This window comes from Hypanus sabinus (assembly GCF_030144855.1).
Source record: "Hypanus sabinus isolate sHypSab1 chromosome Y unlocalized genomic scaffold, sHypSab1.hap1 SUPER_Y_unloc_10, whole genome shotgun sequence".
NCBI lineage: Eukaryota > Metazoa > Chordata > Chondrichthyes > Myliobatiformes > Dasyatidae > Hypanus > Hypanus sabinus.
In genome coordinates, this window is record NW_026779011.1 from 166,025 (window position 1) to 192,264 (window position 26,240).

The window sequence follows — 26,240 nt, forward strand, 5'->3', positions numbered from 1 at the left end:
TTTGTGTCTTCTGCAAACTTGCCAAGAATCAAGAATGCAAACTTGGCCAAGTGGGGTCTGCAGAAGCATGTGGACACATCCGTTGTGTCTTTCAGAGTTGTTTTTCTGAATCAGGGGCGTCCCCCTGGAGCTTTTCAATTTAGTCCTGTCTGGAGTGCCCAGTGCTGGTGACGATTTAGTCATAGTGAAAACCAATCGTTCAGTAGTGGAAACTATGACAGTTGCCTCCTGTGCAGCCTGCTTGGCTGCCAAGTCAGCCTTGTTGTTTCCTTTAGTCTTTGCAGAGTTGTCTTTTAGGTGTTCCGAACATTTAATAATGGCCTATTTTTCAGAGAGGAGTATAGCCTGGAGGAGATTTTTTATATACATGGCATTCTGGATGGGGGTCCCGGAGCAGGTGAGAAATCCCCGCTGTGCCCAGAGTTGTCCAAAATCAGGGACGACCCCAAATGCGTAGCGAGGGTCTATATAAACATCGGCCCTTTTGTCCTTAGCAAAAATACAGGTGTGAGTGAGAGCAAAAAGTTCTGCTTTTTGGACAGAGACTGGGGGCGGGAGAACACCATTTTCGAGCATGTAATCGTCGTTGACAATGGCATTGTCACAGAGGCGTTCCCCGGTCTCAGACCACGTAAAGCAGTGGTTCCCAACCTTTTTTTGGCCATGCCCCACCTAATCACCTCTAAAATCCTGATGCCCCCTGTGTTGATATATAATTCTTATTATTCAAAAAGTGAACTCCTATTCACCTGGAGGAAGCCTAAAAGACCATTAACTTGGTTTAAACAAGCTTCCAAAGGACATTACATTCATGAAAGAGAAAAATAAAAGAACCAAAGGACTGTTAAAGTTCTGAGGAAGAAATTACTAAGAAATTGTAAAAAAGAACATTAAGTGATATTAAAAAAATAATAATAATAATAAATAAAACAATGCCGATTCGTTTCTACAGCATACAAAGACAGGTACACTGTTTAAAAGAGATGACGCAATGTACACACCTTCACACCACCAAGAACCGAAAGCTACTGGAAAAAGCAGCATTGGCGCGACCTCGTACGAGTTTCTTATGCGTTTGGACTTGTTCATTCGTTCCTTCCTACATCAGTCAATTCATTAATTTAATTATGAAAGCCATTTGATGGTTGTAATGATGGTGATACACTATATATATATATACAGTACATACGCAATTACACATGTACATACACACAAGTATTTTTATGTATGCTTACTGTATATACACATATGTATTAACTCGCACACACACTCATACTCACACAGACTTACTAGAAAAAATTCACTGTTAATAACTCATTCTCGAATTGCCCCCCATAAAAATCAAATTACCCCCATGTGGGGCGTACACCCCACGTTGGGAACCACTGATGTAAAGGGTAAGTTTTGACCCTGGAATAGCCACATCTGAGAGGTCGGGGGTGGGGAGGTGAGAAAATGTTTCTGTAGCAGATAGTCATCAGGAGGCTCAGTCAACTCAGTCTCTAAAAATTAGAGGAATGGATTATTAAGTAATGTAATTTCATAGCGACTTAGTCTGGCTTGAGTAAGATGCTGGGTCTAGTATTTAATACTCAAATCCCTGTGCTACAGGGTCCAACTTGGTGGAGTCTACGCCTGTCCCCATGAATCTGAGTGAGTACTGCAGTGGCACAGCCACATAAAACATTCACAAAAAGCTGGAACGGACGGTTATTGAGCAGGCGCCCTTGAGTGATTTCTTCAATTCTTCAAAGGCCTCTTTTAGTTGCTCAGTCCGTACTAGAGGCCCTTTAAAGGCACTAGGTGCCAGGGGGCTCAAATGCCTATATAGGGCGACTTTTGGAATCCGGACAAAAGTTTACCAGGCCAAGGAAAACACACATGGATTTTGGCATAGTGGGCAGGGAGGAGGTCGCAAGAATCGGGGTTACCGTTTCAGGAGTGAGCTGCCTTTCAGTTGCACCCAAAAGGGTTCCCAGAAATCTCACTTGCCTTTGGGTTCTTTTAACTTTTTGGGGTGGGATTACATACCACCATGAATGCAGAGCATTCAAAAGTGTACTGGTATCGCGTACACTGGACACCTCCAACGGGCTTGCCAGTACGAGGACGTCTATGTACTGGATTACTGTAGAGCCCCAGGGAAATTGTAAATCTCTAAGCTGCCTATGCAATATCTGCAAGAAAATGGTAGGAGAGTGCACAAACCCTTGGGGTAACCTAGTCCAAGTGTACTGCTGATCTTGAAAGGTAAATGCAAAAAGGTACTGCAACTCAGGAGCAAGAGGAATTTCAAAAAACGCATGCTGCAGATCTGCTATGGTAAAAATTTGGGAGTCCAGTGGAATGCTGCTTAAAATTGTAGTGGGATTAGGGACTACCGGATGTATAGGCTGCACAATTTAATTAACTTTACGGAGGTCCTGCACTAACCGCCGATATGGCCTTCCTGACTTTGGAACCAGCAAGACAGGAATATTGCAAGGGACTGGCATGGGACTAGGATGCCCTTCTTACAGGAGGACTCTATGAGGTGGGTGATGTCATCAACCGCCTCTTTCTTGAGAGGGAATTGAGGAATAGATGGCATCTGAGCCCCTTCCTGAATGTCTACTTTTACGGGAGGGACAGAAGTAAGTCCCATCTCCATATTGGAGACAGCGCAAAGATCCTGTACAGCTTCATCAGTTGCCATGTGACGAGGCTGATGGTGCTGCAGACAACCCGGTACACTGAAGGGTTGTTGTTAAAAGGTGAGGGTCCCATCTGGGATAATCTGTGGTGTGCCCATTACAGCCTGTTCCTGTAGTTTGTTGGCTAAGAAACCCAACTTTTTGTATTTGCATCCCCCGTTAACTGTGAGGGTTACGTAGGTGAAACCAATTCTGATTGGTTCCAAAGTTCCTCCGGCACCTCAACCAGCAGAGCTGAGCCCTCCTTTCCTTTTACCACACCATAAACTGTCACCAGGACAGAATTCCCAAGAAAAGGAGAATAAATAGCCTCCAATTGTCATGAATTGCCCGAGGGGTCATACGGTAGAGTCACATGGGGATCGGGGGTATTTCATAAGATGATAAGTCCTCCCGCGCTATATTAAGGGACCACCACTGGGGAGGGTGGTGGACCCAAAAGACATTCCGGGAGTCAGACAAACTGATAGTAATCCCCTCATCTAAGCATTGAATTCGGAGCAGCAGGGTGTATAAAAGATCCTGTCCCGCTAGACTTCCTAGTCTGGGGTCACAGCAAATTATTGCGCCCTGTCGTTCCCTTTAAGTTAACCAGTGGAATGGTGAGGGGATAGGATTTTTCCTGTCCTATCAGACCACTGAATGTTATCGAGTAATTGGACAGAGCAAAGCTATGTTGGGCAATACAGGAAGCCTCTAGGTTTGACGCGGTGGCGCTGGCATCTATCATAAAGGGTATGATCTGTCCTTCTACTGACAGACTAATAATTGGCTCCTCCTCTGGGTGACTTGTAAGGGCGAGGAACAGTCACTGCCCTCCTTCTGCACCTCTACTTTCACTGGGTAGTCAGTACGAAAAAGGATCACCAGCAGTAAAGGGTTGGCGTCTGCCAGGTTGCCTTGGTTGGTGTTGATGTTGGGGACAGTCACAGAGCCAGCGATCAGCCACACCGCATCCATAGCACCCGATAAGACGGATGCTGTGCAGGGCAGGCTGCTACTGATTCGGTTGGGAGTGGCAGTACCTTGGTCCAGGGCAGCCCCCGGGGTTCCTCAGCAAGGGTGGGGCATGGGATGGTCCGCGGGCCAGAGCCTGAGATCCAATCAGGTGAGCAGCATACCCATATCCATAATGGTCCACCCCTCTGGGTACACAAAATTGAGGTTCCATGTGGTATCCTACATTGTGCGGCTCCTATTTTGGAGGCGCAGGAGGATGGTGCACCATTTCTTGTTTTACACTGGTTGGTTTGGAATCCCTGCCGTGATTGCAGAAATGCTCAATCGCCCTTTTCTTGGCTTGCTTGTTTCTATCTGGCCAATCCATGTCATTAGTTCTGATTGCCTTACTCACATCTTCGGGGAGGCACTGCAATAACATCGTATTAAACTGGAGCGAGGCATTACTGGCATTATAAACTGCATCCCCTGCACAGGTTGCATAGGCATTGCAAAAGCGCACCCAGAAATTGCTGCCATCCTCCCTCACCTTGGGGCAGCACTAAAGGACCTTATTAATGTCTATTGGGTGTTGCAGTGCCTTTCACAAAGCCTGCCATATCATATCCACCTGATCTTGAGGCTGGCAGAGCGCCGCCGAGATTGCCTGCTGGGTTTCCGGTGACATCATCATCAAGAATGGTGGCTTAATTCACTAGCTCCTCCGGAAAAACGAGTATTAAGCCCCATTCACCCATCAAATATAATATTTTTCAAAAAATATTTGAACTGAAAAGAGGGGCAAGAATGAGGAAAGAGAATGGAAATTTAAAAAGCAACACTGCGGAGCCTGTGGCCAAGAGGAGTGAAGTAAGCAGCTCTCCTACCCGACCGCGTGCTAGCAAAGCGGACGCTGGGTCTTGTTCAGGCAAAGCGGCGAATATGATCGAAATTCTGAAAGAGATAAGGGAGTTCCAGAAAGATATGAAGTAGCAGCTCCGTGATATTAAATCAGAACACGCTAATGTCAATCAAAAAATAGCTGTGGCAGAATCTCAAATTGAGAAGGTGGAAGATCACGTTCAAAACGTGGAACAGAAACCGAGTAAGATAATGAAAATATTAAATCACCAAGAAGGTAAACTGCTTGACCTGGAGGGAAGATCACGGCTGAAAAATATCAGAATATCCAACAATGTTCCTGAAGGAGCGGAGGGCTGCGGGACATGCTGGAGCTTCCCTGCACTATGGAGCTGGAAATCGAGAGAACGCATCGCGCGTTAGTCAAGATAAGCCATGCTCAATAATAATTAAATTCCTTCGGTACAGTACCAAGGCAGAGATTCTATGAAGGGCCTGGGGTAAGAAGAGGGTGTTTTTAGGCAATAGATTAATGTATTTCGACCAAGATTACTCCCCCACCCTCCCAGTCCTGCAGAAACGTAAAGAATACTCTGAAATAAAGTGAGTAGTAAGGCAAAAAAGGATTAGATTTCAAACTCCGTACCCTGCTGAACTTCGAGTGTTTTATGACAATGGGATGCGGTTGTACCAGACAGACAAGAGGCGACTACAGAAGGCCTGAGGGTTGCCCGTTAGCATGATCAAACCGAGGGAAAGCCTTGCAGAGGAATTATCCCACTCTGCTTGGGAAATAGTGCGAGAATCGAGAAGGCAGGAGATGGGAGGAGGAAGAGAGAAACATATCAGGAAGAGACTGGGAGTTTCCTAAAACAGTCCTCACCCCCTTCAGAAGAGCCATAAGGTTTGGCTAACTTTAACAATGTTGAGAAGCTAAATGGAAGCAAAAGTAGACGATGATATACCAATCTCGAGAAATACTTATTATAATGTGGATTTTATATTACTTAGTTGTTATTCTTTATTCGCTTATTTACTCCTTTTTCCCAACCAAAATGAGAATATGTATATAATTAAAATATATATAGGAGGAGTACACAGGGAAATCTTTTCTGTGTAATGGATTTGTTCACTGACTTTTATGAATACTGCAATGGGGACCCTCAACTCACAAGTAGGAGGGGTTATCCCCCACAGCTAGACGTTTCCTCTAGCTCAATGCAGGGTCATCTACTAGAGACCTCAGCCTTGGAATCACACGTTCATTGCCATTTTTGTTATTATTTGCGTTTCCTGGTTCTTATTTGTTCAGAGAGTAGATCGATTAAGTTTAGTTCTAATTTCAATGATACATTGACAGATAAATACAGATGGCTAAGGTCAAGGTAAAATTCATTTCTTTTAATGTCAATGGGCTATTAAATCCAATCAAATGTAATAGAATTTTATCCAAAATGAAAAAAGAACAAGCCCATGTAGTATATTTACAGGAAACTCATTTAAGTGATAATGAGCACAGAAAACTAGAGAGAATGGGCTTCACTAATTTGTTTTTCTCCCCATATAAATTAGAACACAGGAGAGGAGTTGCTATTCTTATCACAAGTAAGCTAAATTTTAAAAAAGTATTCCAAATGAGAGATAAAGAGGGCAGATATATTCTGGTAAGGCGGAATACACTTGGAAATTCCGTTACTCTATTGAATATACACACACCCCCGGGAAGTGATATTGGTTTCTTTCAGAAAATTATTGATATGGTAGCGGAAACAGAAGATCTCCTGATATGTGGGGGAGACTTAAATTTACAATTACAACCAAACTTAGACTCTTCCACCAGAAAAACCTATGAAACAAAATCCTTACATAAGAAAGTTAATACACTTTTTGAGGATGTTGGTTTAATTGATATATGGAGGGACCTTTCCCCCTGCAGAAGGGATTACACTCATTATTCTGCTCCCCGTTCTGTATATACAAGAATAGACTATTTCATAACATTTGGAAAAGACAAAGACAAAATGACCATACACCTATATATTTATCTGTTGATTTTGACCTACAACCAAAGAATACTATTTGGAAACTAAATTCAAGTCTACTCAATGATCTGTACTTTAAGGAACAAATTAAAAAAGAAATTGGTCTCTACTTAGAATTTAATGATAATGGAGAGGTTTCACCTCCCATTTTAGGTGAAACTCTGAAGGCGGTCTCAAGAGGGAAAATTATAGTGATATCTTCATATAAGAAAAAAATAAGGAATAAAATATTAGAGGAATTACAAAATAGACTGAAGGAACTAGAGAAAAAACACAAATTGAATTTGGCACAGGATACATTAAGGGTAATTAAAAGAATTAGGAATGAAATTAGTTGTTTGGCTACGCAAGAAATCAGGAAAAATTTAATGTTTCTGAAACAGACATTATGAAACTGGAACGAATTCTATGAAAACAATGGCATGGAAACTGAAAAAAAAAGGATAGCAGAAAATACAATTCACAGAATTTGGTACCCAAGAACAAAAATGATAAAAAATAAGCTATGCGAAAGCTTTTGAAGCTTTTGAACTGTTTTACAAAATCCTATATTTCAAAGTTCCAGGGGGAAGCATAACCCAAATTGACACCTTCTTGAATTCTCTAATTACCCACTTTAAGCGAAGAACAAAATAGAACGATGACTGCTGATATAACTGAAGTTGAATTAAAAGCTGCAATTAGTAGGCTTAAATTAAGCAAGTCACCAGGATCAGATGGGTATACGGCAGAGTGGTACAAAGAATTTAAAAACGAGTTAATTCCTGTTTTACTCCCCACACTGAACTGGGCTCTAAAAAAGGCACAAATGCCACCCAGTTGGAAGGAAGCAATAATCTCAGCTGTACCGAAAGAAGGCAAGAATAAAATGGAATGCGGGTCATTTAGGCCAATATCCGTTCTTAATGTAGATTATAGATTATTTACCTCCATCGTGGCCAAATGATTAGAGGAGTTTCTACCCATACTGATATGTAACTATCAGACAGGTTTTATACGACAACGCCAGACTCAAGACAATATACGAAGGACTCTTCACATTATGGATCATATACAAAAAAATAAAATCGAAGCAATAGTGATAAGCGTGGATGTTGAAAATGCATTCGATTCAGTTAATTGGAATTTTCTTTACAGAGTTTTACATAGATTTGGTTTCCAAGACACAATTATTAGAACTATACAGACACTATATGACAATCCTACTGCTATGATTAAAATCAATGGATATTTATCAAACAGTCTTACCCTAGAAAGGGGCACGAGACAGGGTTGTACATGGTCACCTCTTCACATTATATCTGGAATCATTAGCTCAATACATCAGACAAAATGAAGATATCAGGGGAATTACTATTAAAGGGACAAAGCTTAGATTGGCTCATTATGCAGATGACATTTTGATCTATCTGGGGCAACCAATATACTCTTTATCTATATTGATGCAATCCGTTGAACAATATGTTCAATTATCAGGATACAAGATCAACATAGATAAAACCCAATTACTTTCATATTACTATAGCCCACCAAGAGAAATTGAAAGTAGATACCCCTGGGCATGGCACAAAGAGTCTTTCAAATATGTGGGCATCATTATGTCAAAAGATTTGGCAAAATTATCAGAATGTAATTATCAGCCTTTATATAAAAAAAAGATGTGGCAAGATGGAACCTGATTCCTTTTTTTTTAATCTCAGTTCAAGGACTGAGTCTGTTAAAATGAATATACTGCCCAGACTGTTATATCTCTTTCAGACCCTACCAATAGAGATAAATCAAAATCAATTCAATGTATAGAACAAAATGTTATCAAGGTATATTTGGCAGGGTAAAAGGCCTAGAGTTTGTCTCAAAACTTCACAATTAGCAAAGGAAAAGGGGGAATGGGGCCTACCTTCCCTTAGAGATTATTATTTTGCAGCACAGTTGAGAGCTGTGATAGGTTGGTGCAACCCATCATATGACGCTCAATGGAAAAACATTGAGGAGCGGGTAATTCCCAGCCGCATAAAAGCTATTTTGGCTGATACAACCTGCGAAGGTACGTAAATACTATTGATAACCTATGGGTGAAATTGACTCTTAAAATATGGAATATTTTAAGAATATAAAGAATATTTTAAGAATATAAAAGAATATAATCTAGAGGGAGATATTGCAATTCTTAAATGGTGTGCATATGACTCAGATTTTACACCAAATAAATTGGATGCTAGATTTAAGGAGTGGACAGATAAAGGAATAACAGTTCTTTGCAACATAATGAAAGAAGGAACACTGTTCAGTTTTGAAATGCTTAAAGAGAAACATGAGAGGTCACCAGGAGACGCTGATGGAGTGAGCACTGTTTTAGATTCGCTCCATAACCTTTACTTTTTTAACCTATGATCACCCTTATTTAACTTATTTTCACCTACACCAGAAGATTCTTGCTACTTTTTTGGACTTATCTTTAAGAGTGTACTGTGAATTTTGAAGAAATGAATACTGAAATGGCTTTAAGATCTAAAGGGCGAGACCCTGGGAAAGATTCTAACGGCAATGGAAAGAAAAAAAAGACTGATCCTAAGCGTACCGAATTGACTTATGATACGTTATTGGAGCTCTTAAATGAAAAATTTGAAGAACGACAACAAACTTTCAAAGCAGATTTAAAGACTTTCCAGGATTCTTTGGATAAGATTAATCATGAAGTTAAACAGCATCAAACTCTAATCGCAACTCTGCAAGAGGACGCTCGGAAGCGAGATTTGAAAATCGAGAAACTGAGCAGAAATTATCTTCGGCGATTGAACAGTTGGAAATACTTAAAGCCAAGAGTGTCGATTTTGAAAATCGATCTAGAAGACAGAACTTACGCATACTTGGTTTCCCGGAAGATATCGAACAAGGGACCCCTCAAAGTATTTCGCTCAACTTTTAAAGGATGTGTTCCCTTCTGTTTTCCCAGATAGTCCGTTACTTGATCGTGCTCCGAAATTATAGAATTATGCTCCGATCACCAAGTTCTTCATCTAAACCACCTGTTGTAATTGTTCGATTTCATTATGTGCATGTTAAAGAGCAACTTATTTGTTTGGCTCGGCGTTTAGGGACAGTTAAATTGACAGAATTCCAATTTCCGCTTGTGGAGGATTTCAGCCCAGAAGTGATGAAGGCACGGCTCGCTTTTAAACCTTTGATGTCCAAATGTTATGAGAGAAACCTAAAACCAGCGCTTTTATACCCTGTGAAACTTAGAATCTCGCCTTCGACTACACGACGTGTTTTTCTCTGCACATCTGATGCTCGAAGCTTTCTGGATGAGAACTATCCTACTGCTTCAAATTCTCATCTCTAATAAATGTATGGTTTTGATCGTTACAAGATAGTTTTTGTTTCCAAAACCAGATTTTGTTTCTGACTATTGGTGTAGGTTTATTTTACATTTTATATTCCAATTAAAGTTTTTCTTTATTGACATACTAATCTATTTAATTTACTTACTTCAACCATTGTATTTTAGCTTTGGTCATTATTATTAATCCTTCAAAGATGAGTTTTTTTTAACCTTTTTATATCTTTTACATTTTTTGTGTAACTAAGATGGCGGTTTCTTTTCTAAAATATTTCTTACTTTTTTTAAAATTTCACCATTTTTTTGTCGACTTCTTCCTATAATGCCTTTCTTATCACATCCTTACTTTTATTTGTTTGGGTTTTAATCCAATTTATAAGTTACCAGTGTTTATATTCTTTTTGGTTTTTTTTTTGACTAGCAGACTAGAAGTCTGTTTTAGTATAGTGTTAATTACTTTTTAGGATTTTGGGTGGATCTTTTTTTTCTCCTTTATATATCTGGAGTCGCCTTCTGGAGACATGGGGGTAGATTTAGTCTCACAACTTATTTTCCTGGCCTCCTTCAGGCTCAGGGGGGTCTCTTTTCCGTGGATGGTGGGCAGGGGGTTCCTTTCTAATTCTATTGCTCTTGTTATTAATTTTTTTAGTTTTTTCATTCGGGCCGATTTCAAACTACTAAAATGTCCGACGTGTCGTCATTTCCAGGTCCTCCCCTTATTTTCGTTCCTCTTCCAGGTGCATGAGTTCATACTTTGGTTAACTCTTTATATACAGGGGTTGATTTTAGAAATATGGCTCAGACCACTAATTTTGTCTCTTGGAATACTAATGGCTTAAACCATCCAATTAAATGGAAAAAGATTTTTAAAGTATTCCAAAGACAGAATGTGCATATTATTTTTGTACAAGAAACTCATTTGAGGAAAGAGGACAATCAATTTTTTTTAGGTTTTGGAGGGGTCAACAGTGCCATTCAAAGTCAAATGCTAAAGTAAAAGGAGTTTCAATTTTTATTGACTCCTCTATTACATTTGTTCAACACAATATTATTTCAGAGCCGAGTGGTAGATTTTTGTTAATTACTGGGTTACTTTTTAATAAGAAGGTTGCTATGGTTAATGTTTATGCTCCAAATGTGGATTATCCTGATTTCTTTAAGTCTTTATTTACTTCTCTACCTAATCTAAATGAATATATGTTAATAATGGGTGGTGACTTCAACTGCTGTTTAAATCCTTTGCTGGATAGATCTATATCCATTCAGACTTTACCAAATAAGTCTTAATTCTTTTTTGACTGATAATGCAATTTTCGATATTTGGAGATTTCTGCATCCTAAGGACAAAGTGTTTTAATTTTTCTCATGTTTATAATTCTTACTCGAGAATTGACTTTTTTTATTGACACTTGTTTTATTCCATCTGTAACTGGTTGTAAATATGATATTATAGCCATCTCTGATCAGGCTCCAATAAAACTTTCTATTAAATTAATGGATACAGTTTCTAGTACTAAACAATGGCGATTTGATTCTACCTTACTGCAAGATCTGAATTTCATTAAATTTATGAAGGAACAGATTGATTTCTTCTTTTCAAATAATTCCATGGATGAAATTTCCTGCGGAATACTTTGGGACACTTTTAAAGCATATATACGTGGACAGATTATCTCCTATTCTGTTGGTTTGAGAAAACATATTAAGAAGGAAACTCTTTTATTGGTTGATAAAATTAAAAAAATTGACAAGAAATATTCGACTACTCCTAGTAAGGAGCTTTACAAACAAAGGGTTGAGCTTCAAATGGAACACAGTTTATTACTTACATCTCCGATTGAAAATCAATTAATGAAAACCATTTTTTATATACATAGTGATAAATCGGGTAAACTGTTAGCTAACCAATTGAAAAATGCTTCGGTTAAACGTCAAATTATTAAGATTCGTCAACAGAATGGTGAACTGACAGTTAACCATGATGAGATAAACAAATCTCCCTGTATCATTCTGAATTTCCTCATGATCATAATATCATGCATGATTTTCTTGGGAAATTGAATTTTCCAAAATTATCATCAAAAGAACTTTTAATATTAGAAACTCGTATTATGGATGTAGAAATTAAAGGCGTTATTTCCTCTATGAATTCTGGGAAAGCACCAGGTCCAGATGGGTATACAATGTTTTTCCTCTGCTCTTTCTCCTTGGTTATGCAAGGTTTTTGAAGAAGCAATTAGACTAGGTAAATTGCCACAATCTTTTTATAGAGCTTCCATTTCTTTAATACTGAAGAAAGATAAAGACCCTACTGACTGAGCATCCTATAGACCAATATCCTTATTGAATGTAGATTCCAAGATCTTATCCAAGTTACCGGCAACCAGGTTGGAGAAGGTATTACCTCAAATTATCTCGGAGGATCAAACTGGTTTTATTAAAAATCGCTATTCTTTTTTCAATATTAGGAGATTATTAAATATTGTTTATACTCCTTCACGCAGCACCTCAGAATGTGTCATTTCATTAGATGCGGAGAAAGCATTTGATAGAGTTGAATGGCCATATTTATTCACTGTGCTTGAGAAGTTTAATTTTAGTCCGACATTTATATCCTGGATTAAATTGATATATCATACTCCGGTAGCCTCGGTTTTTACTAACAATCAAAGATCTCCCTTTTTCGTTTATTTCGGGGTACCAGGCAAGGTTGTCGTCTTAGACCATTATTATTTGATATTGCTTTAGAACCTTTGGCAATTGCTATCAGAGAATCACAGAACATTTTTGGCATTACTCACGGGACGGATATACGTAAGTTATTATTATACGCAGATGACTTGTTATTATATATTTCTGGTCCTGAGAAATCCATTCCTGCAGTTATATCATTATTGGCTCAGTTTAGTAATTTTTCCAGGTATAAATTGAATCTTAATAAGAGTGAATTGTTCCCCTTAAACAGACAGGTTCAAATTTATGGAAATTTACCTTTTAAATTAGTTAATGACTTTTTTATATACATAGGGATTAAAATTACAAAAAAACATAAGGAGTTATTCAAAGTTAATTTTTTTACCCTTAATTGATCAGATTAAATGTTTGTTCACCATTGTCTTTATCTCTGATAGGTCGGATTAATGCTATTAAGATGATTATTTTACCGAAGTTCTTATAAATATTTCAAGCAGTACCAATTTTTATTCCGAAATCTTTTTTTGACAATGTTGATTCAAAAATTTCCTCATATATATGGCAGAATAAAAATCCTAGATTAGGTAATTTACAGAAGATATTTACAGAAGGCAAGGAAGGAAGGTGGATTGGCATTGCCTAATTTCAGGTTTTATTATTGGGCAATTAATATTCGATATTTGAAATGCTGGTTAAGGGATTGGGATTTATCTCCTAGCCCTCATTGGGTAAATCTGGAAACTAAATCTGTACAAGGATTTTCATTGGGTTCTATTTTAGGGACTTCTCTTCCCTTTGCTCTTTTTAAGTTGCATAAACGAATTGGCAATCCAATAGTTAAGCATACTTTACGTATATGGTTTCAATTTCAGAAATTTTTTGGGTTGAATCAATTTGTTTTAACTATTCCTATTGTATCCAATTTCTTTTTTCATCCTTCTATTATAGACCAAGCTTATTCAGCTTGGGACACTAAAGGAATACTACGATTTTCTGATTTATTTTTGAATAATTGTTTTATGTCTTTTGAACAATTATCTAATAAATATAATTTACCCAGATCTCAAATTTTTTAGATAATTACAGATTAGGAATATCTTAAACACTGTACTTCCTACTTTTCCAAATCTTGATTCTTCAGGTATTTTGGAGAAATTGTCAGAACTACATCCTTTTCAGAAAGGTGTAATATCAAATGTCTACAATATAATTATGAAAATACGTTCAGAGGCCTTTTATAAGATTAAAAATGATTGGGAAAGAGAACTTAACTTTACTATCCCTATTGAGAATTGGGATAAAATTTTTCATTTAGTTAACTTATCCTCTATATGTGCTAAACATTCATTGATACAGTTTAAAGTTGTGCACAGGGTTCATATGTTCAAGGATAAATTGGCTCGTTTTTATTCCAATATAAATCCTATATGTGACAGATGTCTTTGTAAGATAGCTTCTTTAACTCATATGTTTAGGTCTTGTCCGCTTTTGAAAAAATATTGGAAAGACATTTACGATATTATTTCCACGGTATTGAACATTGATTTACAACCACATCCTATTACTGCAATCTTTGGTTTACCAATGATGGAGTCAATCCATTTATCTTCTTCTGCTTGTCAGATGATTGCATTTCTTACATTAAAAGCTAGAAGATCTATTTTGCTGAATTGGAAAGAAATTAATCCCCCTTCTGTATTTCATTGGTTTTCTCAAACTATGTTATGTCTAAATTTGGAGAAAATTAAAAGTGTCATATATGACCCTTCTAATAAATTTGAAAAGATTTGGAGGCCATTTATTCAATATTTTCACATGATGTAATTTGACCCTGTTCCAAGCCTATTTGTTTTTCCGGTTTTGATTATATACATACGTTGAGAGGATCGGAGTTGGGGACACAGATGATTTTGTAATTTTTTTTTATAGATACTATAAACAGCCCATTTTTTTCTTCTTTCTTTTTTTTCTTTAATAGTTAGTGGTTAGTTTGTTAGTTTAGTTTTTCTTAGGGTATTAATTTTTTTTACTTCTTCTCTTTTCTGTTTTTTTTCCAACATGATTTACCTAGTTTTTTTTTGTTTATATGACATTTGTATCATTCATGATTTGGGAAGACTTAACTATATTGTACTTATTGCTTCTCTATCCTTTTATGTTCATTTTAATTTTGTAAGTTTGTAATCCCATTATCTATGTACTAATCTTATGTTGATATTAATAAAAAGATTGAAAAAGAAAGAAAAAAGAAAGAGAAACACATTAGAAAAACAAGATTTTTATTGGTATTTACGGATGCGACAATTTGTTAATAAGATGCTTAAAAATGTAACCAAGGCAAGTACATGCTTGATAGAGCTATTTAGAAAAGCATATAATTCAGATAACGGTAATAGAATCATTTCAAGCATGTATAAGGTGTTGTCAAATCTTAAAACTCATTCGAGTACAGAGCTTGCTCTGTGTTTGTCTTCACAGAGACATGGCTAATTGATGGGATTTCGGACGCTGCCATCCAGCTAGAGGGGCTAGCTTTGTTTCATTCGGACAGAGATGCAGCTGCCTCCGGTAAGACTCGCGGTGCGGTGTCTGTGTTTACATCGACACGGAATGGTGTGAGAACTCTGAGCTGGTTTCCAGACACTGCTCACCATTAGTGGAGTCTGTGGCAGCTCGATGCAGACCATTTTATTTGCCACGGGAATTCACCTCTGTCCTTATATTCAGTGTGTACATTCCCCCCCAGCGCTAATGCTAAGAAGGCGCTCTGTGAACTGTAATGGGCTATTAGCAAACTGCAGAACGCACACCCTAATGGCCTGTTTATTGTCGCCGGTGATTTTAACCACACGAACCTTAAGTCAGTGCTCCCCAAATTCCATCAATCTGTGGACTTTGCATTGGGGGAGGCGGGGAGAAAGCATTGGACCTGGATTACAAACATCCCCAACGCGTACCGGGCAGAGCCCCGCCCCCACCTTGGATACTCAGACCACATCTCTGTTATGCTAATCCCAGCATACAGACCGCTCGCCAGGCGCTCCAGACCAGTTCAGAAGCAGGTGAAAACCTGACCGCAGGAGCCATCTCTGCTGTTCAAGACTGCTTTGAGCACACTGACTGGCACATGTTCAGGGAGGCTGCAACCGATGGCGACTCTACCAACTTAGAGGAGTACACAGCATCAGTGACCAGCTACATCAGCAAGTGCACTGATGATGTTACTCTGTCCAAGACCATCACTATACATGCCAACCAAAAGCCATGGATGACCGCAGAGGTGCGTGCGCTGCTGAGGACCTGCGACTCCGCCTTCAGAGCAGGCGACAAGGCAGCTTTAACAACAACAAGGGCCAAACTATCCCGAGCCATCAGAGGGGCAAAGCGTGCACATGCCCAGTGAATCCACAGCCACTTCCAGGACAGCGGCGACATGCGGCGCAAGTGGAAGGGCATCCAGGACATCACCAATTACAGGACAACATCACCTGACTGAATAACTTCTACGCCCATTTCGAGGCAGAAAATGACGTGGCGGCAAGGAAGTTCTCCCCTCCTACAAATGACCAGGTGCTGTGTCTCTCCATGGCTGACGTCAGAAGAACCCTGTGCAGGGTCAACCCACGGAAGGCTGCTGGACCAGACAACATCCAGCACCAGGATGTGCAAACCAGCTAGCAGATGTTCTCACTGACATCTTCTACATCTCCCTGAGCAGCGCCACCATTCCAACATGCTTCAAGGACGCCACCATCGTCCCCATGCCGAAGAAGTCTTCAGTGTTCTGCCTAAATGACTACCGTCCCGTTGCACTCACATCCATCATCATGAAGTATTTCGAGAGGCTTGGCATGAGGCATATCCCCCCTCACTGGACCCCCTGCAGTTTTTGTACCACCTCAACCGCTCAACAGACGACACCATTGCCATCACCCTCCACCTGGCCCTAACCCACCTGGACAAAAAAGAGACATACGTTCGGATGCTGTTCATAGACTTAGTTCAGCATTCAACACAATCATCCCTCAGAAACTGATTGGAAAGCTGAGCCTACTGGGCCTGAACACCTCCCTCTGCAACTGGATCCTAGACTTCCTGACCAGGAGATCTCAGTCAGTCCGGATCGGGAGCAGCATCTCCAACACCATCACACTGAGCCACAGGGGCTCCCCAGGGTTGCATGCTCAGTCCACTGCTGTTCACTCTGCTGACCCACGACTGTGCTGCAACACACAGCTCGAACCACATCATCAAGTTCGCCAGTGACGCGACCGTGGTGGGTCTCATCAGCAAGAACGACGAGTCAGCTTACAGAGAAGAGGTGCAGCGGCTAACAGACTGGTGCAGACCCAACAACCTGTCTCTTAATGTGAACAAAAGAGACAGTTGTTGACTTCAGGAGGGCACGGAGCGACCACTCCCCGCTGAACATCGACGGCTCCTCGGTAGAGATCGTAAACAGCATCAAATTTCTTGGTGTTCACCTGACGGAGAATCTCACCTGGTCCCTCAACACCATAGCAAAGAAAGACCAGCAGCGTCTCTACTTTTTGCGAAATGGAGAACAGCTTATGGTTAACATGTTAACGTGTCATTTACAAAATGGAGAAGATAACAGCACCTGTTAACCATAAGCTGGAACAATTTGATTCATACTGGGAAAAATAGTTTAACTACATAATGCCTCAAAGGCATGATTTTATTCTCACAAATCAAAGAATATGTTGTAAAAAAAAGATCACTGCCTACTTGTACATAGTTCTTTCCTGTTGCTTGTTTTTTCTCTCCACTCTCAGATATTTACCTCAGATAAATACTTTGTGGAGATTTGATATATATGTACAATGTCTGAAATACATCTTATGGAAATGTTTGTTTGATGATGAACTGCAATAAAAAATAAATTACAAAAATAAGAATGCCTGCAAATCGGCATGATTTCCTAGTGCCTCCTGCCATCGTTCCTGCTCACTAGTGGTGAAGGGTATGCAACACCTACTAAAGAGAATCTGAGGGATCGCCTGAAACATTCGGATTGTACCAATCATATATCAATAAATCCCTCAGAGTCATTTTTCCTTTTTGGAGCCTGATTCATTATCATACACATCTCTGTGGGTTTCCAGGGAGTATATACATTTATCATGGGCTGCTTACCCGCTTGTTCTGCTTTAGGATTAGGTTCAGTGCACATAGAAAATTGCCTACCATGAGGTCTACTGGTGGCGGGGGCTGGTTGGAATCCTCTGAGGCATCACTACCTGTGCCTGAATAGTACTCTGTATCTGTCTTAGGGTCTACTAGGGGCCTGTCTCCTACCAGAGAATTCCTGGTCCCTGGCTGGTAATTACCCTTCCACTGCCTCAACTGTCTTCTCATGCGGGTGGCTACTGGGCTTGGTGGGGGTGCACTGGGATTACCTTGGGACGAGCACATGGGAGGAGCATATGGGGGTGGCATTGCCCTGGGCTGGGATCTCATTATCATACAGCAAGGGCAGTCCAGACATGTCAAGAGGTACCTGAGTTTTACCTTTGCCGGCTTCACCTTTACCTTGTCATCTATCCTTAACCCACCTATCTTTTGCCTGTTTTTTCTTATTCTTGTCATAATCCTCGCAGTCCTTTTAATGTCTCCCACGATTTCAAATTTCCTTCATTATCACATACACTAATCCCTCTTTGACGTGCATTGTGCTCCCAACTACTTTGCTTAGATCTATTACTTAATTCATCAGCCGTTTTTCTCCAAATGGACACCAAAACCTTCCATTTTTGTCTGGCACTTTGTTTCCAAATTGCTTCTTCTGCGTTCAGACATTTATCTAAGTCCCACCCAAAGGCCAAATGTCATTACCCAATTTATTATTTAACCATGCCGATAACCTTTGGTAATCATTTTCTCTTTCAAGAACATCTCTGCAAAGTTTAAATAATGGCGTATTATTCCCAGACTTATCTAATGTTTGCCCCATTCTTCCTAATCGAGTGGGTCAGCCACCTCCTTTTCTCACATCCACTTCAGGGTCCTGACCTTCCTGATTTCCCCCCCTTAACAACCAGTCTAAGGCTGGATGCTGATACTTCAGAGTGCGGCTTTACCACTATATAACGTACAACCCCTATTCTCTGTTAATCTTGTGCCGTGTCTCTGTGTAACGAATTCATGGTCCTGACCTTCACATGGGGGATTTCCCCTCTTAACAACTAGTCTAAGGCTGGATGCTGACACTGGCAAATTATCGTAAGTGCACCCCAAAGCGTATTTACAATATCCGAACAGACTACAGGAGACAGCCTGTTGCCCTGTGTTTGGCCAAACTTCGGTTCTGTCCCGTGATCAATTTACCATGCTACGCACTCCAGCCCCCCACATCATTTAAGATGCTCACCAGCTTAAAACGTAATAGGTTACTGCTACTAACCCACTGCACAATTCGTGAGACACATCCAAAGAAAAACGTAATAGATCACTGTTAATGATCCGCTGCCCAATTCTTCAACACACACAGACTTTAATTCTCACAATATCTGATATCTCACAACCTTTAATGCTCACAATACCTCATCGGGTCCCCTGTTACCCTGAATCTATTTACTCGGGCACGGTACTTAGGCGATCCTCAACTCAGGTTTCGGAAGGAGTCCGTCAAAGGATTACCCACCAGAGGAAGGGGTTGTCAAGGTGGACAATTAATGAGAGAGATCAAGGTTAATCTTACCCTGTGGGCCCATCCGTCTCAGGTCACGGCCACCAAGGTGACTACTAACGCCGTCTCTCGGGGATACCTCGTTTTGGATTCCTGGCTGGCTCGCCAAATTGTCAAAGACTGATCGACCCAACGCAAAGGCACAAGTGCCAAGGACACAATAAGACTATAAAACAAGTGATATAACTTTTACTCTTTATTCATAGCATACTATGGGGAAAGTTACAGCCTGATCTCCCACTGCATCACAATTGTTCACAATTTATAACACTGATCATTACAGGAAATACTATAATTACGCGAGTTAATACAGTTTTAGAATAGTTTTGATCACATGCTAAGATACAATTAGATGTAAAATCATCATTGGTTAGTTATAATTATTTTCTGCCAAAGCTAGCCTGGATATATTAGTTCCTCATGCTGACACCTCCCCCTACTCTTGAACATTCTACCCCTATGCTATCTTACTCATATTTAGTTATGTTATACCTCAAAATGCTTTGTGTGATCAGATAATTCCTTATTTGAACATTTAACACTATTAGGGAACAATGTCTGGTACCTCAATTGTTGCTGGGTAAAGTTCCCTTTTGGCTGTCCAGCAACATTAACAAGCATAAGGCACCTAGAAGGTAATTGATCATCAGCTAATCATTGTCTTTTAATCTATATCCCTATTTACCTATCCCTTTACTCTATCAGAGGTACCAGGTGAGATTCTCCGCCAGGTGAACACCAAGAAATTTGGTTCTTTTAACAATCTCTACTGATGAGCCATTGATGTTCACTGATGTTCACTTCGTGCCCTCCTGAAGTCAAAAACCATCTCTTCTGTTTTGATCACATTTAGAGACAGGTTGTTGGCTTTGCATCAGTCCATTAGCCACTACACCTCCTCTCTGTATGCTGACTCGTTATTTTTACTGATGAGGTTCGAATTGTGTGTTACAGCAGTCATGGGTCAGCAGAGTGAACAGCAGTGGACTGAGCACACAGCCCTGGGGGGCTTCTGTGCTCAGTGTGATGGTGTTGGAAATGCTACTTCCGATTTGGACTGACTACAATGTACCACCCAGCTACAAATGGTCTAGTGGAAAGCACTGTCCATTCTAAAGAAAACATTGTGAACAATGTCAGTAGAACTCTTTACACTGACTCTGAATCAGGATCTCATCAATTTCCTCCTTATATATCTTAAAAGCACCACACTCCACAACCAACATCTGACCAGCTGTTTTATTTGGTTGTCCCATGCATTTATGCTTGGATCTCCACAAAACCTAATGTCAAAAGGATAATGCAGGACAAACATCTTGATCAAACTGAGGCTCCTCAAACAAAGATGGTCATCATTTCACTCCTGGACAAGCAATCCTGGCAAGGGATTAGTGAGGTGATTAAAAGAGGGTACTTTGACAGATTAAAGACAAATCTCCTACACAGTGAAGATTGCTTCTAATGCCATCTGAGTCAACACATCAATCAGTGGAAAAGAGCAGAGTCAATTGTTAGAGAAGAAGGGTATCCAGAGCAGTCACAATTACAGCTTGCAATCCCAGAGTCAACTCAGCCACCACTGAAGTGGCCCGAGAACCTGAGATCATTTCATACATGCAAAACAGTGACCACTCACCCTGCCCGCCCGCTTGCCCCAGTCAAGAAAGATGTTATTCCATAGAGTATGAAGTCTATCACGGCGATTAGCTCTTTAGACCTGAGTGGCACATTTTATAATTTAAGATGCTATGGATGTGTTTTATAGCATGCTGTATATTTAAATTTATAAACAGTGGTGCTAGAAAGTTGGTGAATTTTCTCTATTTCTGCATTAATATGACTCTAAAATGTGATCGAACTGTCACGTGTCCTAAAACTAGATAAAGAGAACCCAATTAAATAAATATTATACTTGTTCATTTATTTATTGAGAAAAATAACCAGTATCGCATGTATTTGTTCAAATACACGTAAGTTGGGATAAGTTTTTTACAGAGAGAGTGATGAGTGTGTGCAATGGGCTGCCAGCAGTGATGGTGGAGGCAGATTCAATAGGGCCTTTTTAGAGACCCCTGGATAGGCACATGGAGCTAAAAAAAATAGAAGGCTATGGGTAACCCTACATAATTTCTAAAGTACATGTTCAGCACAGCACTGTGGGCCAAAGGACCTGAACTAAGCTGTAGGTTCTCTATATTTTTAAAACTTCAAACATCCAATGCGCAAAAAAAGAACTGATCATATAAATGGCAGAAAAACAAGCAATTATCACAGAGAAGATTAAACATTAAACTGCAAGGTCCTTAAAACATTCTAGAAAAGTTCAGTTCAGTTTAATTTAACGCTGTGTCATTCGTTCACTGCTGGTTGCCGAGCCAGTGCTCCGCAATCAAAATAACAAAATAACAATTAAAAAGGAGTAAACAGAAGCACATCATAATGTGAACTGCAGAGTCCAACAAAGGAAGTCCAATACACAAACTGCATAAATCAAATTTTGCCCAAGACCCAAGAATCTAGCACCCTCCTTTGCCAGTAGCAAAAAGGAGATGAAGACCAGACTAACAACGACAGATGGTGCTGAACACCCACTTGCCTTCTGTTCTTCTCCTAATCTTGCTCAATATTTTATTCAGCAAGATCAGTGAGAAATGGAATCTTCAGGTTTCTTGGTCTCCAGCACATAAACTATGTTCTAAACAGAAGCAACCTCCCTCTGAGACAGCATAGCATCAGATTGTTCTAACAGTACAAAAACACACCACCGAAATGTAAATCACTGGTCCCATTTGCATGCAGATTAGTAATAGAATTATATATAACAGAAGATGTAAAATAATGTTTCATGAACTGTCTAAAGGATGTCACCATTGGTCAAGTTGTTGGTCCATATTAGAGGATCAGAGATGGAGAGGATTATTAGTAACAGTAAATTCTTTAGCATTATCATTTCAGAAGATCTGTCCTAGGACCAACATGTAAGTGGCATCACAAAGAAGGCACAAAGATTCAGCAAGTCATCTAAACTTTTGAGATGTCTATAGGTGAATAATCTAGAGTATCTTAATGGGACGCATCATTTACCTGGTATTGAAATATTAATGACTGAGAATGGAAAAACCAACCAAAAAGTTTTGATACAGCTCAGAATATGAGAGGCAACTGAGCACATCATCAATGATCACTGCCACAAGAAAGTAGTATCCTCCATCTGAACTAGCATGCGCGGCTTCATTCATCTCAACTCCGAAATAAAACTATAACTTGGACTCAATTTCGATGACTCTACAATATATCATTCATGTATCAACTTCCTTTTACTGTATTTGCACAGAACATCTTCTTTTACACATTGGTTGTTTGTCAGTCTTTGTGTGTGTAATATTTCACTAATTTCACTGCATGCCTTTGTTCTATTGTGATTGACTGCAGGAGAATGAATTTCTAAGTACTGTTGGGACATACGTACATACTTTGATAATAAACTTACTTATAACTTTGAACAATTCCTTGAATTTGCAGAGTTATCAATTTTCTTTTGGACTGATATTGCCTGTTGGGCATTATTGGTTAATTGACCAAGTGTAAGTTTTGCCTTATTGATAATATAACTCAGTGATTAATCTACACAAAATGTTGGAGAAACTCAACAGGTTAGGCAGGTGGGAAGATGTTCCTTTCCAGTCCTGATAAAAGGTTTCCATAGCTGCTGTACTTCTATGCAATGTATCATTTCCTGGAGGATATTAGGGAGTTTTTTTCTTATTCTTTAGATACAGTATTTGTCCATCTAGTTTATATTGAGAATACTACTTGCAGAATAGTGCACAGAGGCTAAAGTTTTTGATTGTAGGGTTATAGGCTGAGTGACGGCCAGTGGGACTAGGTGAGAGTAAACGTTCGGCTCGGACTAGAAATTACATAAAATTATTTTCCACTTCAATTGTGAAGACAGCCAATTAACAACTGACAGACTTCATTTACAAGTACTTTTCTTAATCTTCTACGTTACAACATATGAAACATGGTAAACAAGATTAAAAAAGGCACTTAGTAATTTTACTTCTCATTTATCAGAAAATTAATTCCTAATACTTCATTATTGTGTATTAGGCAATAACAATAAGAAATAAATAGTGATAGGTGGAGATTGACAGTTATTGAATTTTAATTACATTGTTTTCTGTTTCACATAGTAGCCTATAATGTAAGTCAATTAAGAGAAAAGAAATCTACCATACTATAGTCGTCCTTCGGTATCCACGGGGAATTGGTTCCAGAACCTCCTGCGGATTCCAAACTCTGCAGATGCCCAAGTCCTTTATATAAAATGGTGTTGTATTTGCATAAAACCTAGGCACATCCTCCCATATACTTCAAATCCTCTCTAGATTACTTATAATACCTAATACAATGAAAATGCTATGTAAATAGTTGTTATACTGTATTTTTTATGAATTAATGATGCTTTGGAGGAGGCTCAATAATTCTAATGTCAGGATTTGTAGAGATTGAGGACTGAGGATCTTCAAGCGTTGAAGGTCGAAGCTTCAGAATTGCAGATGCTTTAGTTAGAAACATAGTTATAAGAAACTTTCTTCTTTTTCTTTGCATTATCAAACAAATCTTGCAGTGGTTGTAGGCATGTTGTATCCCTCAGGTGGCACGGAGGCTTCATTCTATCTAAGTTTTGTACCTTTCTATGAGTTTCTTGAGCTCCTCTGGGAACGCTGATGCTGCCTCGACATCAGCTGATGCTGATTCTCCAGTGATCTGAAAGTTCTTGAGGCTGTAGCACTTTACATAGCTAGCCAGCGATCCCTTAAACTCACTCTTCTCAACCCCTCACAGTAGTGCTCATAGAGGCTAAGTGCTTTCTCATGCATAATTTGGCCATCGACAGGGATATGCTTCTGTAACATGTCCTCTAGCCACACACTTAATGCTTTATCAGTCTTTGCAAGCACTTTATCACGAACCAGAGACCATTTTTGCCATTGTAGGAGTAGCACTTCGATGAATTTCAGCTTCTGTTTAATTGTGTGAAAGCTCAATTCGTTCTTACCGACCTTACAGCCCACTTCCACAAGCAACATGCCACTTTTCAAAAGATCTAAGATTTTTATTTTCTCAGTGAGAGATAACTCTTAACCTTTGAGGAATTGCTTTGACCACTTAATTGATTTTTAGGAGCCATTTTTTCCAGAAACAAAGAGTGCACTCAAATAGTCAGTGAACAAGACACGAGGCGAACGATGTTCAAACAATGAGTGCTGGAGAAAGACTGAGGATCTGTGAAATTGCGGAAGGCTACAGCAGGGTATGTCTACACATCACTTCAGTCACATAGATTAACCGCTTTGCTCGGTAAGTGGCAAATTCAAGTTTTGATTTTTTGGAACTTCCTGGAATTTTTTTCTAAATATTATCAATCCACGGTTGGTTGAATTCGTGGATACAGAACCCGCGGATACGGACAGCTGACTGTACTTATCTAACAAGGCAACCTCTTAGCTCAACAGAACTTTGAACATGTTATAATTAATGACCAAAATTAAGTTTCATAATTAATCACAGAATAAATTTATTAAAGACTCATGAACTTATACCTGTACCAGCGATGAAAACCAACATTAACTAAAAAAAACCTTTGTTAAATGGTATTCATTCCATCATTAGATTTCTCATTTCTGCCAAAGCAGTTAGTAAGCATTCACACAACACACACGAAATACGGGTAGAACACAGCAGGCCAGGCAGCATCTATAGGGAGAAGCGATATCGACATTTAGGACAAGGATTCACTATTACTCTCACAGCTTCACAAATGATACTTAAAAGTTAGTATTTTTCAAAAGACCAATTAAAATACACTCTGAAAGGCAATAAATTGAGGAACCACAAGCAATTTGGAAGACAAGTAAAAGAATTATGAGAACTGCTTGTTTAACACACAACTGTGCAAGTGCAGAAACTTCCTAAACACATCGCCTTCTTAGTCTATATATAAATGAAACAGAAGTTGCCTTCATGTATGAACAATTAGGGTTAGAAATTGACAATTATTGGCACTAATGCACACTGTCCTTAAATATAAAAGCATTTCTGATGTAACTATATTGCACATTTACAGAAACCTTAGTACTAGTACTGTATCAGAACAATTCAAGATTAAAATGAAAACTGAGTACAAAAATTTAGTCAGAAATATAATAATAATTTCAAAGTAAACTGGTAATAAGCAAAACAAAATCAATTGATGCTCACCCTCACTCCCTTCTCCTTGTCACACAACAGCTACCTTAGAGCATAGAACAGGACAGCACAAGAGGGCTTTTCCAACGGTCCCAAATCAAGCTAATCCATTTGCATGCGTAAATAGGTATCTGAATCATGATCTATATTCCTTCATTCCCTGCATGTTCATGAGCCTCTCTTATCTGTCAGTATATACACATATGTAGTCAAATGATCAGTCTAATATTACCATATACTGTAGGAAGAACCCACTTGCAAAAAGATACTCACTTGCTCATATTTAGTAAACATTTAAATATATACAATGAGCATTTACTCAAACACAATGTTTACTCTAGCACCTTTCTGGAGCGAGGATGTTAAAGATTAATTAATAATTCTCCAAATTCTTGCTGTATTGGCAAAGTAATTTGCCATATAGATCACTGAGCTAGGCTATAAAAGTGTCCAGATAGTTACACAATCAAGGAATAATGTGTGAGACCCGAAAAAGGAATGGCAAATACTTACTATTTTGCGTACATGACTTAATGCACTTCCCTCTTTGCCTCTACAGTTCTCAACTTGGTAAGGTGGTACAATTACAACTTCATCCATGACAATTATGCTCTTCTCTTGCCACTTACATTCCTTGATGCTAAAAAAAAGTATGCATTATTTAAGTATGCCAGTTGACCAAACAATGAAGTAGATTTTCAATTTAC

The 26,240-nt window shown here is 39.2% G+C and overlaps 2 protein-coding genes across 9 annotated transcripts in view; one reads left to right on the forward strand and one right to left on the reverse strand.

The window, feature by feature from the left end:
- Positions 1 to 26,240, forward strand: part of LOC132386007 (uncharacterized) — a 258,441-nt gene that overhangs the window by 64,506 nt on the left and 167,695 nt on the right. The gene's annotated exons all lie outside the window — the stretch shown is intronic.
- LOC132386005 (protein LSM12 homolog A-like) overlaps positions 1 to 26,240 on the reverse strand; it is a 174,274-nt gene that overhangs the window by 54,764 nt on the left and 93,270 nt on the right. For 4 of the 8 annotated variants that reach the window (XM_059958255.1, XM_059958253.1, XM_059958250.1 and 1 more), the window contains one exon: positions 26,047 to 26,173. In XM_059958255.1, coding sequence (XP_059814238.1) covers positions 26,047 to 26,173 — 127 coding nt within the window. Of the gene's footprint in view, positions 1 to 4,519; positions 4,587 to 19,290; positions 19,445 to 26,046; positions 26,174 to 26,240 lie in introns of those variants that run through there. The other 4 variants (XM_059958252.1, XM_059958249.1, XM_059958248.1 and 1 more) reach the window with 3 other exon arrangements.